The following is an 18533-nucleotide window of genomic DNA, read 5'->3' on the forward strand; positions in this document are numbered from 1 at the left end:
ACTGAATAGTTGTGCTTTCAATCTTTGGAACCCAACTGCAACATTTCGTATCTTGGTAAAAATAACTCACACTCCAACCGTGTGGGAGTGTATTAGCCCTCCCAGTTTTGAGTCATCTGAAAATGTCCTAAGGATTCTTTCTGTATCTTCATCCAAATAGTTGATTACAGTGCTGAATAGGTTTTAGACAGAGTTAACATGAGCATATTTTCTTTGATTATGTATTATTTGCTACAAGGGCTTGTTTTTCCAATTTTAGGGAGAGGGAAAAAAAGAGTAAAATACTGGAGGGCTGGGGGAATAAAGATCTCTGAAGCATTTTTTAAAAGGTCCTACAACCTACACTTAAGGAGAAGATATAAGAGGAGAAGCCAGAGGAAGAGATGAAGGAGTAGGAAGAGAACCATGAAAGAACAGACATGGAAGCCATTGGGGGAAAAGCACCAAGAAGGAAAGGATCAGTTGGGTCACATGTTGCAAAGAGATTAAAGATGTTGAAGTCTGGAAAAAAGAAAACTATTAGACTTAAGTCATTCTGAGGCCATGCATGAGTGACCCTGTATGAACAAGGATGAGAGAGTTGGAAAAAGCTGTTCAATTTGTCTTAATCCAACCAGAATAGTCTAGGACCAGAAGGGATCAGCCCACACACAAAGAAAGTCAACAGAAGCAAGGCAGAAAGAACCTTTCAACCTATCTGAATGGATATAGAGCAAAAAAAAGCAGAGCCAGAGGAATAATAATCAATCAATAACCAATAAATATTTATTAAGCGCCTATTATGTTCCAAGCACAGTGCTAAAAGACCATAATAATAGACAAAAACAATACCCAAAGGGAAGGGATCTTAGTAACTTCAATGATCCACCTTGGCTCTAGAGAACAAAATATTGAGATTTCCTCTCAGTAGAAAGGTGGGAGAGAATGAGAAGAGAGCATTGAAACCAAAGCCAGGAACAGTCACTATCATCAAGTTTTTGTTTACCTGTTTTTCTTTGCTACAAAAAAAGGTTCAATTAGTTGAGGTTCAATCACTGAGGTGTCTAGAAAAGACTGGAATCAATAAAATTTACTCAAACAAAAGGTCATTCTCAATTTTATGCCGTATGGAAAGACTAAAATCTCTTCAACACAATCTGCCCCCCAAAATAGTAACACCATAACACTTCAAATTATAGTACGCCTTAGAGATTCTCGAATCTACCCCATCCACCCTTTTATATCTTACAAATGAGAAGAAATTAAGTGATTCACACCCCTAAGGTCTTCAGCATAAGTGGTAAAGCCAAAATAGAACCTTGTCTTGAATCTAAATTTAATGTACTCTCTCTACCTTCAACAGTATCACTGTAAATCATGAAGGACAAACGTTTAGATTTCTGTGTGTCTCATGGAAGCCACTCGCATCCATTATATTCACATTGAGAAAAAGAGAGAGAGAAAAGGAAAGACAAAGACTAGGGTGGGAGGAGGGAGAGAAGAGAACAGGGAAGGAAGAGAAAAAGGAGGATAAAGAAAAAAGAGAGAAAAACATCAAAAGAGATATAGAAAAGTTGGAGGAAGAGAGGGAGGAGAGAGAAGAAGGGAAAGAATCAGAGAAACAGGAGAGAGTGAGAAAGAAGAATGGAGAAAGAGAAAGGAAGGAGGGGTGGAATGAGTTAGAGAGAAGGAGGAAGACAGGGAGGGAGGGAAAGAAGGAGAGAACTAAAGGAAGCAATGCCTTTGGACACAGCATATTCTTACTCACAGTATCCCACATGATGATGTTGACATCTGTACTGAAGGAATTGTTAACGTGCTGAGTAATGTAGAGATTGATAAAATCACAGAAGTGGTGATACATGTTAACACCTGGTATTGAAGAAAAGAAACCTATCATTAACCAAAAAGAATCAAGGATCAGAGGTTTCAAGCTCTAAAGGACCTCCAGTGACATTAGTTTTATAGTTGAGGATCTGGAACCCTGAGAAGTTCAGAGACTCCTCACAGATTTCCAACTGGAAGAGATCACAGAGAGCATCTCCAGTACCCTCATTTAGAAAAGAGGAAATGGAGGTCCAAAAAATTTGTGCAAAAATTATTAGAGTGTGTGTTCATTGGCCATTTTCCCCTCCTTGTAATATCACTTCCATTCCCTACCTTTTTTTTTTTTTAATTTGAAATTCCTGTCTTCTTCGCTACCTTAGGTCACAAGGGCAATGAAGATCAGACTAGCTTGAATACAAGTCACTGCTGTACCACACTGCCTCTATCAAAGATAATGAGTTAAGCTCCAATTTCTCTCACCCTCACATCTGATCAGCTCTTCTATTCTGTTATTTCTAACTTCACAACAAGCTTCCTTCTCCTATACAAGCTTTTTTTCCCCTCTGATAGAATCCTATTGCTGGCACTCCTTACCTGGCACTTGGAAAATGTAATGATCCGTTCACTGGCCTCCCTTTCTCAAGTCTCTCCCCCTCTGAAGTTGAATTCAGCTATAGAATTGTTCTTCCCAAAAAGTAGGTAGGCCTGTGTCCCCATCCTACTCACTGAACCCCAATGGCTTCCTATGGTTTCCAGAATCAAACCAAAAATCTGTTTGGCTTTTAAAGCCCTGCACAAACTGGTCCCTTCATGTATTTCCAATCTCCTTTCCAAGTAGTCTACAGCCCAGTGACACAGGCTCCTTGCTGTTGTTCAGGTACAACACTCCATCTTTGGACTTTAAGCATTTCCCCTTCCTCATTATCGCTCATGCATGAATGTCCCTTCCCATCTTCCTCCAGACCTCAGCTTAGATCCCATCTTCTGCAAAAAAGCCCTCCTTCATATCTCAGGGCCTTTCTTCTGAGAATACCCCCAATTTATCTCCTCTATACCTTATTTGTATTTGCTTTTTTACATGTTGTCATTCAACTGTGAGCTCCTTAAAATTGGGTTTTACCTTTCTGTCTCTTCTCAGCACCTAGGACAGCACCTGGCTTTTTTTTTTTTTTTTTTAACCCTTCTCTATTTCTAGCACAAAGGACAGCATCTGGCATTTGTCGAATGACTGGTTTGGAAAAAAAAAAAAATACACAGTGCTATAGGCAAATGGGAATTAGGGTTTCTACCTAATCCACAAGAGGAATTGTGAATTTGGAGGCAAAAGACTCAGGTTCAAATCCCACTTCTGCAAAGTCACCTGATCTCTCTCCTCTCAATTATTTCACACCTAAAATAGGATCAGGTAGGGTGGGGTTAAAGGACTTTTAAAACCTCTTCCAGTTCAAAATCAGTGAATGAAGTCAAACTGATTTAAAACTGATTTAATCCATAATGGAGCTGAACTGTAATATAAATGGTACTACAGAACACAATTGCCATTCAGATTACTACTTCTTAAATTGTAGGTAACGAAATGCTGGGGTGACAAAAAAATTTGGCAACAGTAAAAGGTATGAAATATTTCATCAAGATTTAATTTTTTTTTTGGCCTGAAGTAATTGAGGTTAAGCAACTTGCTCAGGGTCCCACAGCTAGGAGGTATAAATAACTGAGACCTGATTGAACTCAGGTCCTCCTGACTTCAGGGCTGATGCTCTATCCACTGAGCCACCTAGCTGCCCCAAGATTTAATTTTTTATATAAAAATAAATACGCACGTCCATCTTAATTAGTATATAAATTTGTTTCATTTTTAATAATGGTGAAATTATATGCATACCAAAAAATGGCTTTAAAATAAATTTCTTTATGATTTATTATCAGTAAATGTTTGCTTTATACCTATTTTATATGCCTATATTCCTGGAGTCATGTAAAAATTTCTTGGGTGAAAAAATTTAAGAAATGCTGGTTTAGATAGAACACTGCTTCATTGGGGAAATCCCTACCAAGTTGCAAATCAAGATAGGAGAAACTCTCCCCTCCTGCCTCTTCAGAGGGGGGTATTTCCATCCTTGAAAGGCAGGTGTTAAAGGGAGATACACTAGGTATTGGGGTAGGGGAGTAGGGGGTTGGGTTGGTACACTGAGGATTTGATAAAGGTTACTTGGTTACTGCCTGCACTTTTAAAGTTCATATCCATGTTCTCTTCTTTCCATTAGTAGGCACCTATTTAGCAGTTGTAGAATTGTGTAAGATTAAATTGAACCCCAAAGATTAGGACTTTAAAAATACATATTTTAAGGGAGACAAATGTTGAATATAAAATGAAATTCTATGCCTTTTAACACCTAAAAACATAAAGCATCATTGCTTTGTTCCTATAGTGAAACAAATGGCAATCACAAAAATAATCAGTTCTTCTAATTCTACCTTCTCAGATACAGATTTATTGGATTTTCACAAAGGATATATGTTCATGCTGTCCAAATGAGAGGCAGTGTTGGGTAGTGATTAGAGATCCAGCCACAAAGTCAGAAAGACTTGGGCATAAATCCCACCTTTCATATATATATATATATGACTATATAACCCTTTCAAGTGCAAACTGGACTTGGCAGAAGGAGTTCCCTAGAACAATGAAATTACAAGTCCAAAGACAAAAACAAACACTTTCCAGATGCCAGATTAACCCCATACCAATTAGGGAGTAACTCTTTTCTTGAAATTAATTCAATGTGGCTTCTTATCCCAATAATAGGAGCCTGTATTTATATAGTGCTTTCCATTTGTAGACTCATTTGATCACTACAAGAATCCTGTGCTAAGCTATTCCCATTCTATAGAGAAAAAAAGCAATTTTTGTGGAATTTACATAAATTTTGCAAGATTATACAGCTCCTAAGTATCTGAAGCTAGATATCAATGAACTTTAAAATATATGTGTATATTTCTGAATTGCATTTCATAGTAATTTTTAATCCTATGTATATTTCATACACTTAAAAACACTGTTCGTAGAAAAGTTTAATAGGCTTTACTAGACTGCCCAAAGGGTCTTCACATATAATATAAATATGTGCAAATATAGTCATATAAATATTATCTATTAAAATGTGAGTTCCTTGAGCCCAGGGAGTGGAACTTTTGCTCTTGTATTCCAAAAACTTAGTACCTGGTAAATAGTAAGTGCTTAATCGGTGCTTTTTCATCCATTCATTCATCATTTAGTATGTCAACAATATTTCTCAAGGCCCTTTAATGGTCCCAAACTTTATTAGATGTTCTAGAAAGTGGACAAAAAGGAAGAAAAAAAGAAAACACAGGCCTTGCTCCCTTTGAAGATTTTGTAATCTAATAAATCTTATACTTAAAGATGCTCAAACTCATAACCCAAAATAAAAAAAAAAAGACAAGTAGCAATCATGATTCATATATAGCATTAAGCCATAACCAGATCTTTGTGGGAGGAGGAAGGAGAATGGAACCAGGGAGGGAAAGAAGGAGGAGCACCTTCTCCTCTTCTCATACCTGGAAGGGAACAGGTCACAAAGAAACTAACAGGATTAGGGGGAGGGGGAAGAATGAGTCATCTAGTAACTTCCTCTTATAATTAATTATCCTCTCTAATTGGGTGCTAATGCAATTGTTTCTGTGAGGAAGAAGTGCAAAGGCTATCAATACCCTCTAAACTTCGGCAGCCTGGAGCAAAGCCCTGACTGTTCTATGCTAGTTTTGACCTTAATTGTTAGGAATCTGGTGAAGTACATCTCCATGCTAGCATCTTGCTTTTACTTGGCATATTTTTATCAGTGTGTACATAAATTTCAAAGGTTCACTGTGGCATCAGTTCTTTCACAGACTGTTTTTCTTGCCAATTTTTAATTTGCATTTTTTACAGAATCTTGATCAATTCATTTTCATTTGCTGTGCCTACTTTAAAAAAAAAAAAAACAAACACCTGAACTTGTCTGAGTTCTAAACCCAAAACTTTCTTACATAAGAATTATGTCTTCAAAAGGTGGGGCACATTAAAAATACTATCAATAAATTGTGATAATTCTGAAAGATTCATGACAGAAAGTTCTCTATATTTCACTTTAAGCCCAGCCTCTCATGAATTTTGATCAGGTGTAGCAGAATAATCTGCCTCTCATAATGAGGAAGATAATGTATTATATAGCCTCTCAACCTGAGAAGTAGGCCATGATTTTAAAAATTAAAATAATAGGTTTGTAGTCAAGAGACACAGCTCTTTATGGGGGGGGGGGGGGAGGGAATCATTTTATTTTTTTAAAATTCACAAGAGTGAATCTTTAGTGTCTCTCTCTCTCTCTCTCTCTCACACACACACACACACACACGTTAGAAAGCTCACCTTGAAAAGGTTTTTAAAAGTATTTTTCTACCCTGAGTATGAAAATGACTTTTAATGAAATTAGTTTTCACAAAGCATAATCAAAAGAAGATCATGGGACAGCTATGTCACTTTGAAGAATCTTCCTCATAAGATATGACAGAGAAAAGAGAAGTTCTCACCAGTTAAATTCCTTCCCCAGAGACATAACCTACTTTCCTTTAGCTAGGAAAGACTGAAAAGAAACTCCCTGCTCCTATCACCACCCAAGTTCAATTTCCACTCCCAACTGATAATGGCCAAAGGAAATTGCCATCCGTGACCACTAGTGAATATACAGCATCTCCACTGTTACTAATGAGGAACACCTCACAGAGCAGCTCAGCAATGAAAGAGGCGGCTGCAAAAGGAGCAGACAGACAAGCTCTCCATTACCTGCATCTAACTTCATGAAGTAAGTTGGCTTTTCTATTATGACGTCACACTTGCCGTCTTCGATAGGTCTGAAGCTTAGCTCTGTGTACGTTTGTAGTTCAGCAAACCTGAAATGAGCAATGATGAGATCCTTCTCAAAATGCTGCTGAGATTTTCCCACTGCAAGCTGGTAACTTACAAGCTCCAGGAGACAGATTACTTATCTGGGGCAACCAACATTAATTAATCCAAGGAAACTGAGGCAGTGGCGTTGAGGTTACATGAGGCCAATTTACACTTAACCTAAGAAATAAATAGCTCTTTCGTATCCAGATGAAAAACTGGGCAAATTAGAATTCTTCTCTGTCCTGCCATATCAACAACTTGGGACTCTTACTAGGTGGAGAGATGGATGACTTACAATCATTACTACTTGAATCTAAATAAATTGTCAACTTTAAGATACAAACTATATTAAGAGGTTATAAAATGTAATCTACTGATTAAACTAAACTTAAATTTAAACCATTGAGTTATATTCTGTTGTAACATTATTTGTAAAACTAAAGATTTAAGTTACTCAAGAATAAATACTCTGTAGCATAAAGAATCAGGGAAGTTTTCCAGAGTAAAGGAAAAATGAATGTGCCTTGGTGAATACTGTACTGGATTTGAAGTGAGAAAGACAGGCTCAAAAGCTGCCTCAGATACCTAACTAGGTGACTTTAAGCAGTGAATGACTAAAATGAATGAATTAAAAAATGTTGTTAAGCACTTATTATGTGCCTTAGACATAAACACAAAGCAAAAGCAGATACTGACCTCAAGAAGCTTATATTACATTATATTATGTTATATTATATTTATTATGTTATGTTATAAATAAACATATAAATATTATAAATATATATAAATAAATGTTATATACATAAATATATATTTATTGTATTATAAAAAAGTAAAAATCATGTTATATTATATCATATTATGTTATACTATGTCATATGCTATGTTAAATTACATTATATCATACTGTACTATTATAAAATATTGCATCATATTATATCATATCATTATAATGAAAAATTATACATAACAAGAATAACAGCTAAAGAGTATTTAGGTTCAGAAAGTGGCAGGAATTGCGAGTGGAGTAAAGCTGTAAGAGATTAACACCTTTCCAGGAGCAATGGCTTCTTCAAAGTCACAAAAGGACTAAATAGCAGAGGTGTCTTTTCCTCTGCATCCAGCTTGCTTTCCACTGCTTCATATACATTATGAATCAAACTGTGTTCTCAAATACAGTGATTATGAATAGTAGAAAACACTTATATCATGGTTTGCCACATACAGATGTTATTATTTTTATTATAAGATCAATATTATAAACAGACACCACTGTTTCATTTATATTATCCCTACAAACTATGAAACTCATCACTCAGTTATAGAATTTCTTCAGCATCAGGTTTTATGGCTCGATGACAGAATAATTTTCCTAATCATCCAAGCTTTCAAAAAGCCAAATGAACTACCTTGAGTTTCCCCCTCAGTAGAAACCATGAAGTAAAAATTAAACGAACACTCATTTGGGATCTTGTAGGGAGGATTTCCATCTAACTACATGTTGGTCCCTAAGGTCCTCAGCTCTGAGATTCTATCATTCTGTATGTCCCTCCCATCACTGTTAAAGTATGAAGTCACAGATATTCTCTGATGAATGAAATGTAATTGATAAACACGCATCCATTCCCCCTTGATATTTATGACCAGTTAAATGTTGTGGCAGATATTTACACAACTTAGATTTCTAATAAATATATGTTTTGGGGTATTATAGATAAGCCCAGCTCTGTCTTCTCTAGAAATATATTGATATTTTCCTCATTTAAAGTATCACACTAAAATCTTAGGATATGTCAGCATGGATAGAAAACAATTTGGAGAAAAGGCTGGCCTCAGCTCTAGGAAGAGCTCATTTCAAGTCCTGACCCTGACATGTATCACCTGTGTGACCCTGGGGAGGCCCTTTAACTTCTCCATGTTCTAGGCAACTCTCTCAGGCTATGAGTTGCAAAGAAGGAGGAATTTCCTCATCTGAAAATATACATAGGGATGTATTCCTATAGTCGCATAATCACAGGCCCAATGCCAATCCTTTTCTATCCTCAAACACTCAAAAGAACCTGTGATCTCATTGATATGTGTGGGGTAGGGGGAGAAGGGAACTAAGTAAAGAGATAGTTAAAAAGATAGACAAACAGACAGACAGATATACAAATAAAGGGATGGATGGATAGAGGATAGACAGATAAATGAACATTTAGATGGAGAGATAGATAGATGAAGACAGAGGAATTAGATAAATAGACAGACAGACATATATACAAATGAAGGGATGGATGGTTGGATGGATAGATAGATGATAGATAGACATTCAGATAGAGAGATAGACAAACAGCCAGATAGATTAGATAAATAGACAGATAGATGGATAGATAGATGATAAATAAGTGATGGATAGAGAGATAGATAGATTAGACAGAAAGACAGATACATGAATGGATGGATAGATAAATGAATAGACAGATGGAGAAATAGACAGACAGACAGATAGATAGATAAACTAGATAGATGGATTAAATAAATACTCCACACATACTTGTCAAAGATACATATCCATAGGGAGAAAAAAAATTTTTTTAAATCTTACCAAGACTGTAGAGGGCTTTTCCGTTGACCTTCAGATATCAATGCACGAACATCAAGTTTACAATGACCTCCTATGTCACCTTTCTGTAGGAAGTTTTCCTTAAATCTGTTTCACAACAAATAAACATCAAGTTAATTCCCAGTAGCTTCAGATATGGCTTAATACATAGACTATCAAAATATACACATTCAGTTCCATCCAACAAGCACTATTAAGCCCTTAGCAGATACAACACCTACACTAAGTTCTGGGAACACAAACACAAAATAAAAAAACCACTCGAAGCTTACAATCTGCTAGAGGAATACAACATTTACATTTATTTTTTTCAATCCAAGTTGTGATTTCTTTGATATAGGGAAATCCTAGTGAGTTCCCTCTAACAATGGAGATGAACAATTGCTCTACAACTTGAAATATTAGAGAATTACTCAAGGCATTTGGGGGTTAACTGACATACAAAAAAAAAATTTAGAAACTTAGAAATGCATGAAATATTTGTACAATATCATATAATATCAACCCAAATTTTACAATAAGGTTCTGTAAACACTCCATAAAATAGAAAGAAAAAAGAAAGAAAAAAAGATTTTTCCTCTGGTATGAAGAAAGAACCAAAATATTTTACATGGTTTTTCCAGATAATGGAGGCATCATACCTCTAAGCTCCAAGATATGGAAGGGACAACTGTATTTCAATTTATCCTGTATATATAACTTGCTTTGCACATATTTGTTTGCTGCTTCTCTCTCCAGTTAGACTGTAAGCAACTTGAGGGAAAAGACAGCTTTGCACCACATTTTGCATCCCCAGAATTTAGCACAAGGCCTAGAATGTAGTAGGTACTTAATAAATGTTTATTGATTGGCTTATTGAGTCCATCAAGATTTAGATGAGCCATAAAAGTACCTGTCATGATTTCTCTTCACTTGTCTTAGATCAATGTATAGGTTTGATGCTCTGCAGTACTGAAGGTAGCGTGAACAAAGTAGCCAGGAATCACCCTGAAGGAATAAATAATACACAACAATAAGAGCCATTTCTCAGTATCAAAGGACAAGCAAAAACAGTTTCACAGGAATAAATCCAAGCTATCAACAAAGATATTTTTAAAATCCTACTAATCAACATTAGAAAAATTCACAACTGAAGTTTTTCATGAGATTCATCTCCCCAATTTCCATAGAAGAAAGATTCTTTACTGGTGCCATTTGGGCGTAGATAAAATCTAACTCATCACTTTGGAAGATGTCATTCAAAATAAGCTGAAAAGTTTCCCAGGGTCATCCACAGATCTGTTGCTAGTCTCTCTCTGGCCAAAGTATAGCAACATCACCATTACCAACACAAAGCTAACTCAGGCTCAGCCAAAGCCAGCTCAGTTTTGTGCTATAATTATTCATTTAGGAGAACTACTACTGAACTATCCAAACTGCTGGAGGGAAAGAGAAAGTAGAGTTTTACAATTTCATATAATTTGAATTAATTTAGTTTAGGCAATTTTTTTTAAATTTCACAATCCCCCCCAAGAGATAATGGGAGACATCATGAGCTAATTATTTAATTTCTCTGAGGCTCCATTTTTTAATATGTAGAAATGAGGACGTTGGACTAGATGGCCACTGAGGTTCTTTTTATAACTCTAGGGCTTGGCTCTTGAGAGATGATGGGAGTACAAACCCCAAACTGGGATCAGAAGATTAAAATATTACCTCACAAATATGGAAACCTGAACCCAACCTCCATAAGTTGATAAATCAATGACTCTGGCTAACCCATTCAATAGCCATTGGCAAAATGAAGAAAACATGACTGTTTTCAAATTATTTCAGAGGGAATTTATAAAGATAAATCTAAATGTTTTCATATTCTCCAGAAGGAAAAAGTACCTTAAATCCAAAGCATTACCAATGTCATCAATACCTCAAGGATCTATGTTCTGGATGTAGGAATTCCCTTCCATTTCCACAGATCGCAACCAGATAGGCTCAAAGAGTAAACCATGACACGCTGTCTCTATTGCTATTGAATAGGTGGGATGGAAAAGAACTATTGAGGAAGTTTTAGTGTGAGATTTTGATATAAATTAAAGAAATATGCATATTAACAAATTCTTCTTTGTATCATAATGACACACACCACAGCGCTATCTATGATTTTTCTTAAAAAATTAGAATTCAGATGATTTTTAAAAAGAAGAAAAATGTAGGCTTTTTAAGACCAAAATACCTACTGTTTCCATAGGTTGACAGAGGGTCCGTAATTCATGCAGGCGCTCCTTTGCATAACCAAAATCTGCTTGTTTCCAGAATATCTCCTGAGCTGATTCAATGGTATTAGTCCTAATATTTTTTAAAAGTTGAGAATATTTATCCTTTTTTAAAAAATTAATTAATTTTTACTCTTCTAATTTCCAAAGTTAAAAGCTATCCAATAGTGATCATGAGAATAAAAATCAAGCCTAAGCAAATATTCATGGCTTCAAAATAAAATCCAAAATAGAAACGAAAGAATTATATCCTGAAACCTAAGATAACAAGCTGTTAATTAGGTACAGTTCTACTTCATTTACTTAATAGGTTTTAAAAAGATTTTTTATACTTAATGTTCCCCTTTAGAATTAGTATAGAAATAGTGTTTTATCTTCTATAGAGAAGTCTCTCTGAAGCCTATCTCTATCTAAAGTCAGGAGAAGAGAGGGAGTCAGATTTATTAACATGTGGGGCAGCTTTTGCATCCACCTTGAATATCTACCTAGCAAAGTTTCTGAAACATAATAGGTACTTAATCAATATTCAATTATTGATTGCCTGAGTATCTAAGGAAATGATACAATAAGAGAAAGAAAATACAAGATTTTAAAAACAGAAAAGAAAAAAATGATTGAGAAACTTACCATCCCATATCCACATAATTACAAATGGGATAACCAAACCGAGACTCTGGTCTGCATGCTTTCTCATAGCCCCAACAGGATTCAAGATGCTTTAAATGTTTCTAAAATATAAACAGAACCAGGCTTTTCACACACACTTTTCATAATCTTCTAACATTAAAGTCCCATCTTGATGCAATTTCTCATAACTTAGTAAGAAATTAAAAGGATCATAGAAGATAAATTAAACAATATTGATTATAGGAAAACTTTAAAAGTTTTCCACAAATAAAATCAGTAAAGTTAAAATTAGAATGAAAATAGATAAAAGGGGGAAAATTTCTATGACAAATTTCTACAATAAAGGTCTCACATTCAAGATATAAAAAGAATGTATTCAAATATATAAAAATAAAGCCATTCCTCAATATCAAAGGATATGAAAAAAGCAGTTTTCACAGGAAGAAATGTGTTCAACAAATATGTGAAAAATTCTGCAAATCTGATAATCAATTGTGATGAACTTGGCTCTTTTCATCAATAAGATGATTCAAGGCAATTACAATAGACTTGGGATGGAAAATGCCATCTATGTCCAGAGAGAAAACTATGAACATTGAATGTAGATCAAAGGATAGTATCTTCTCTTTTGTTGTTGTTGGGTTTTTGCTAGTTTTTTTTCCTTTCTCATGTTTTTGTTCCCTTTTGATCTGATTATTTTTGTGCATCATGACATGTATGGAAATATGTTTAGAAGAATTACACATGTTTAACATATGATTGCTTTCTGACTTTGGGATGGGATGGGAGAAGAGAAGGAAGGGAGAAAAATTTGCAACACAAGATGTTGCCAAGATAAATGTTGAAACTTATCTTTACATGTTTTGGGGAAAATAAAATACTATTGAAAAAAGGATTCTGCAAATCACTAACAATTAGAGATTCAAATGAACATAACTCTGAGGTTCTACAAAACACTTATAAGATTGATAAAGGTGACCAAAAATGCAAATGAAGAATTGTGGGAAGGCAGGTACAGTAAGGCACTCTTGGTGAAATTATGAATTGGTCTAGGAAGAAGTTTGGAATTGTACCTAAAAAGTCACTAAACTGTTATGTTGACCCAGCAATACCACCACTGGGCCCCTAGCCTTCCTATGTGCTGAGAACTGTCCAAAGTGAGAGAGGTACAGAAACAAAAAAGGAGTTTGATTCTACTAGACTCATTTTAAGAAAATAAATGCCATCAATAACAAGACTAGGATCTTAGGAATAAAGACTTCATGTTCTCTATGTTTAAAAGTTTAAAAAGTTACTTGAAAGAAATGTGCTGTGATCCAAACATGTCCCTCACTGCTAGATGTATACCCCAAGGAAGTCAAAGAAAGACCCTAAACACATTACAATAATTATAACTGAGCTTTCTGGAAACAAAGAAGATGCCCATGAACTGGGGCATTGGGGAAACAAATTGTGACGTCTGAACATAGTAGAATATTAGTAAAGCCTAAAAAAATGATGAATATGAAAAACTTAGAGATCTATAAGAAAACTTATAGGAAGTGAAACAAGCAGATCCACAATATTACAATGAATACCACTACTATCCAGAATAATACAATGAATACAACTATTGTAAATGGAACAACAACAAAAAAAAAAGTATTATGCAATTTAGGATCAAGTTTATGATCAAAAAGGAAAGGAGAAAGTGTATCATTTCTCCCTTCTTTGTGGAAAGGGAGACTATGGCTTTGCATTACTAAATACTCTGTTAGATTTCTTTAATCAAGTAATAAATTTAAATGTGGGAATTGGGTGAAAGGGGAAGAAAATATTTTGAAATGAAGGCAATTTAAAAACAACAAAAAATCAATACAAAAGAAATTATTCTTTGAAAAGAGATGTGCTCAGATTGTTTTCCTCACCACTCCCCAAAAATGTTCATTGCTGGGTTTGCCAATAAATACCATCACACCTGTAGCACCTTAGGCCAATTTAAAAGGAACTTCTTCACACTAACAAAAATGACCCTAGACCTGGATTTAGTCCTCAGAGATTATTTTCAATTGAAGTTGTATTTGCAAGATTCCCTTGTTTTCCTTGTGAAAGGGAAACCTAGGAGAGGCAAGTAATCAAATCGAAGGAATCGGAAATTCCACTGATCATCAAGACCAATCCTGGTCCCCAAAAAGAACCACGTTTGCTGTTGGCAAACACACGGGCGGCCCCTTGTGGGTGAGCTTAGCTGGCAGCTCTGCAGCTGGGTCACAGACGAGATCCTTCAGGATTCCCAGGCAGCTCTTTCCCACCTCATATCCTGTGCCAACAAGCCTGGGAAAGGAAGCTTTACAATGCTCAGCTTTGATCTTTCTGGCAAACAAACAATGCCTTAATGGGCTCCAAACTGAAGCATTTTCAACTCTGCTAAAACAGAAAGGAGGCAGCAATAGGGTCATCTTAATTACATGGACACTTTAATGATGAAGCCAAGGGTCTCAAGGAACTTTCACGAAGAGAGATTCCTCCATCACCCTGGTGAGGGTCTTTTCCTTCCTCTTCAAAGTGTAGAAATCATGTTTTGATAGCTTACACTATTGTAAACTTTGTGAAAACCTGTATATCGGTTTGTTTGGGGCTTTTTTTTTTTTTTTTTTGTAAATGTTGACAGGTGATCCATAGAATACTACTTGGAGTTGATAAAAATGTAGGTTTCAATCCTATTTTAACTATTTATTCCCCATGGAACAACATCTTTCTGATAGGGTGCAGCTACTAGCAGCCATATGGCAGGAATCCTGAGGTCCCCCAGACCTTAGGAGTGCTATTGTTCTAACAATCTGTTTGTCAATGATCCTAAAGTCTCCTGGCCTTAGGAATACTATAGTATAATCCTACAAACTTTGTTGACTGCCAGATAACAGTCTGTTGTTTCATAATAACAAGAGTTTCTGAGACAAATAGTGAGGTGCATATCAGACCACTCCTCAGTTCAACCTCTAAGCCATAAAATTAGCATATCAGTGACATGAAGAACTGGATCTTTTGTTTTTTTCCTATAAATTTATCTTCTTGCATCTGGTTCTTTGCGAAATCCTTTTGGAACATAGCCCTCTTCAACTAGTGTTACAATTATAATAAACTTTGCCCCTTGACTTGGAGATAGGCTCAAAGCTGCAAATTCTTTTGAGACACGTCATAATACCAGTCTGTGATCCCAATCTTTTGGGGTCTCTTTTGAACCTCAACATTTCCATAAACAAACAAGAAGGGGAAAAGACCTACTTTATAAGGACACTGCGGATCCTTGTCACAGACTGCAGCAAGATGTCTGTTGTTGTGGAGAAAGTAAGGCACGTGCTCATCAGGTAAGTGAAGGCTCCAAGAAGTGGAGGACAATGGCCCCGGAAGGTCTTTCAAGTGAGAAGTTTGATCTTGGTTGCTCTGCAGAATGTCATGAAGCAGCACCCCAAACACAAGCAGCCAGAACATTATAACCAAGGAAGAAAGCCTGCCACACAAAAGGAAATTATCATCATCATTAATTCATTTCCCTCAATTTTATTAAAGGGCATCAATGACCAAACACCCCAAATAGTCAACAGGTCCATGTTCTTATCTCTGCCATATTGTGTTGGAGGGGGAGGGAATTCAAAACACCAATGATTGTTTAGAGTTGGGTTTTTGTTTTTGTTTTTGTTTTTGTTTTTTTTTTGGGGGGGAGGTTGGAATGAAGCAATTGGGGTTATTTAAATCAAGATTTGAATTCAGAATCTAAGGCCATATGTCTATCCATTTCATTACCTAGCTGCCCCAGCAGCACTGATTTTAATATTAGTCTTCACTAACAAGTTCGGGGTGAACAGATTTTAGAAAGATGCTGATAGATTTGGGCCAACCAAGAAGGTCACCTTATACATGGAGGAAAGCCAGTACTGCGCTGAGGTCAGCAGTGGTGACCTTCTCTTTTCCTCTCCTATGTGGCTCAGAGGGATCAAGGGACTATGTGAAGCCAAAGGGGAATTAATGTCTTTAATTGAAACTATCATCATAGAGTGATATGATAATTTTGCAAATTGACCATATTAATAATAACAAATAAGAAAATGTTATTTTACCACTTTAATCTCAGAGGGTCAGAAGCTGCTTGTAATGTTTTTAAGAGTATAAAACCTATTAAAAAATAAAAGAAATAAAAAGCACATGAGGCAGGTTACGTCTTTCACTTTGGTAACTGTCAGAAAGAAGGAAGGATGCTGATTTTGGAGTTAAAGACCAATGCACAAGTATCTGTAACATTTTGATCAGGTCATATGAACTCTCTGGGACTCAATTTCCTCATCCATAAAATCAGGAAGTAAGATGCCATCTGAGGTTAGATCTAATTCCAAAACTAAGATCTTCCCCATGAAAAATGCCCTTTTTTTTTTTCAGTTGTTTCCAGTCATATCTTACTCTTGTTTGGGGTTTTCTTGGCAAAGATACTAAAATGGTTTGCCATTTCTTCTCCAGCTCCTTTTACACATGAGGAAATGGTGTTGTGACATACCCAGGGTCACACAACTAGTAAATGTCTACAGCTGGATTTGAATTCAAATGAATCTTCCTGATTTTGGAGTTGTCATTCTATCCACTATACCATCTAGCTGCCCTTGATGCACTTAAAATTCCCTAAAAAAATTTTAAAATATAAATACTATAAATATCAAACTTCCAGAAGAGATTCTCTCTGTGTCTCTGTCTCTGTCTCTGTCTCTCTCTCTCTCTCTCTCTCTCTCTCTCTCTCTCTCTCTCACACACACACACACACACACACACACACACACACACACCCGCATTTGGATTGTTTACCATCCCAGGGAGGCTTCTGGAGGGATAGAATCTGGAATCCAAAACATTAAAAAAAATGTTTAAAAATATTTAACATCTAGATATCCACATAACACACACACACACACACACATACACATACATATGCATATAGCCAGATACTTTTCAGGCTTATAAAGGACTTAATCTAGCCTCCTTACAAGAGCTCTGTGAGACAGATACCAGCTTTGACTATCCAGATTTAACAAACGAAGAAGCTGAGGGTTCAATGATTTTATGTGAAATGTCCCGTAAATGTTAGAGGTGAATTAAAATCCAAGTTCTCTGTATCTACTGTACTTACGAGGCTACCATACCAAGCCCTAATGAGCCTCCTAAGCAATGAGTAATTTTGTTAATGGCTCATTATTAGAATATGATTCAGTGAATCATAGTATTTTACCTGAATTGGTAACTTCCACTAGGTCCTCACCACCATGTGGCAAACCTGTTATCTCAATGATGTCCCATGGCATTTCCATTTTAAACTTTCTCCTTTCCCCCAAGTTCCCCAATTTCCCTAAGCTAATGACCCCACAGTCTAAGATTCAAGGTTAGATAAATTAGTATGGTATACAGAAGGCTAAATTTTGAGACAAAAGAACTGGCTTCAAATCCACTACCACCTATATGACCCAGGGCTAATCAAATAACCTCTCTGAATCACAGTTCCTCATCTGTAAAATGGGAATAACCACAGCTTCACAAGGCTCTTATAAGAATCAGGCATACATGCAAATAAAGCACTTTGCCAAACTTAAAGCACTATGTAGAGGTCACCCCAAACTTCATCAGTCATAATGGCTTGGTTTTTGTTTTGATCCAGATTCATGGTCAGGTAATTCAATCTCATATTTCTCTTCTGTAAAATGTGAATAGCATTTCAAATGATCAAATGAGATACCATTTGTAAAGCACTTTGCAAACGGTACAACATTGTATATATGTGTGGGGAATTCCCTCCATCAAGGGAGACAGAACTATACAGCCAAAATCTTAGCAATTTGCCTGGTGGTTTAAGTGATTGATCCAAGGCCACAAAACTAGAATGTGCTCACAGGCAGAAATTGAACCCCTTAGTTTCCTAACCCCCAGACTAATGCCTTCTCTAAAGTCAGTGTCTTCAAATTCGACCGGCCCTTGAGTGTTTTGACCTTAACAAAATCCCAAATTCAAGGAGTTCCCTATGGAAGTTCAGCTCTGAGGTCATGGGAGAAAAGCAGAGAAGCATGATCAGAACTTGGCTCCCTGCCTGGGACATGTACCCACGAGTCCTAAGCAGAGAAAGCTGGCTGCTGCTGAAAAAGTGGGCCCTGGGGCACCTGGCTGCCTGCCTTGGAAGAGCCCACAGGGTTAGGGAGAGATTTTTCCCAGCAGGTTGGGGAACAGTTCAGCAGCCGTTGGAGAAGGGCCACTTTTCTCTAATTTGTCACAAATGCTCATGCTGTCCATTCCA

At 36.3% G+C, this 18533-nt stretch overlaps 1 protein-coding gene across 3 annotated transcripts in view; it reads right to left on the reverse strand.

Annotated features, from left to right (window-relative positions):
- Positions 1–18533, reverse strand: part of EOGT (EGF domain specific O-linked N-acetylglucosamine transferase) — a 38962-nt gene that overhangs the window by 18428 nt on the left and 2001 nt on the right. The window contains exons 3-10 of one of the 3 annotated variants that reach the window (XM_051980561.1): positions 16327–16381; positions 15494–15719; positions 12230–12330; positions 11567–11675; positions 10243–10337; positions 9333–9437; positions 6641–6747; positions 1748–1851 (exon numbers count right to left, since the gene is read on the reverse strand). In XM_051980561.1, the coding sequence (XP_051836521.1) occupies positions 1748–1851; positions 6641–6747; positions 9333–9437; positions 10243–10337; positions 11567–11675; positions 12230–12330; positions 15494–15700 (828 nt within the window). In that variant the 5' untranslated portion in view covers positions 15701–15719; positions 16327–16381. Of the gene's footprint in view, positions 1–1747; positions 1852–6640; positions 6748–9332; positions 9438–10242; positions 10338–11566; positions 11676–12229; positions 12331–15493; positions 16382–18533 lie in introns of all 3 variants that reach the window. The other 2 variants (XM_051980552.1, XM_051980543.1) reach the window with 2 other exon arrangements.

The sequence above is a fragment of the Antechinus flavipes genome, chromosome 1 (genome assembly GCF_016432865.1).
Source record: "Antechinus flavipes isolate AdamAnt ecotype Samford, QLD, Australia chromosome 1, AdamAnt_v2, whole genome shotgun sequence".
Classification (NCBI taxonomy): domain Eukaryota; kingdom Metazoa; phylum Chordata; class Mammalia; order Dasyuromorphia; family Dasyuridae; genus Antechinus; species Antechinus flavipes.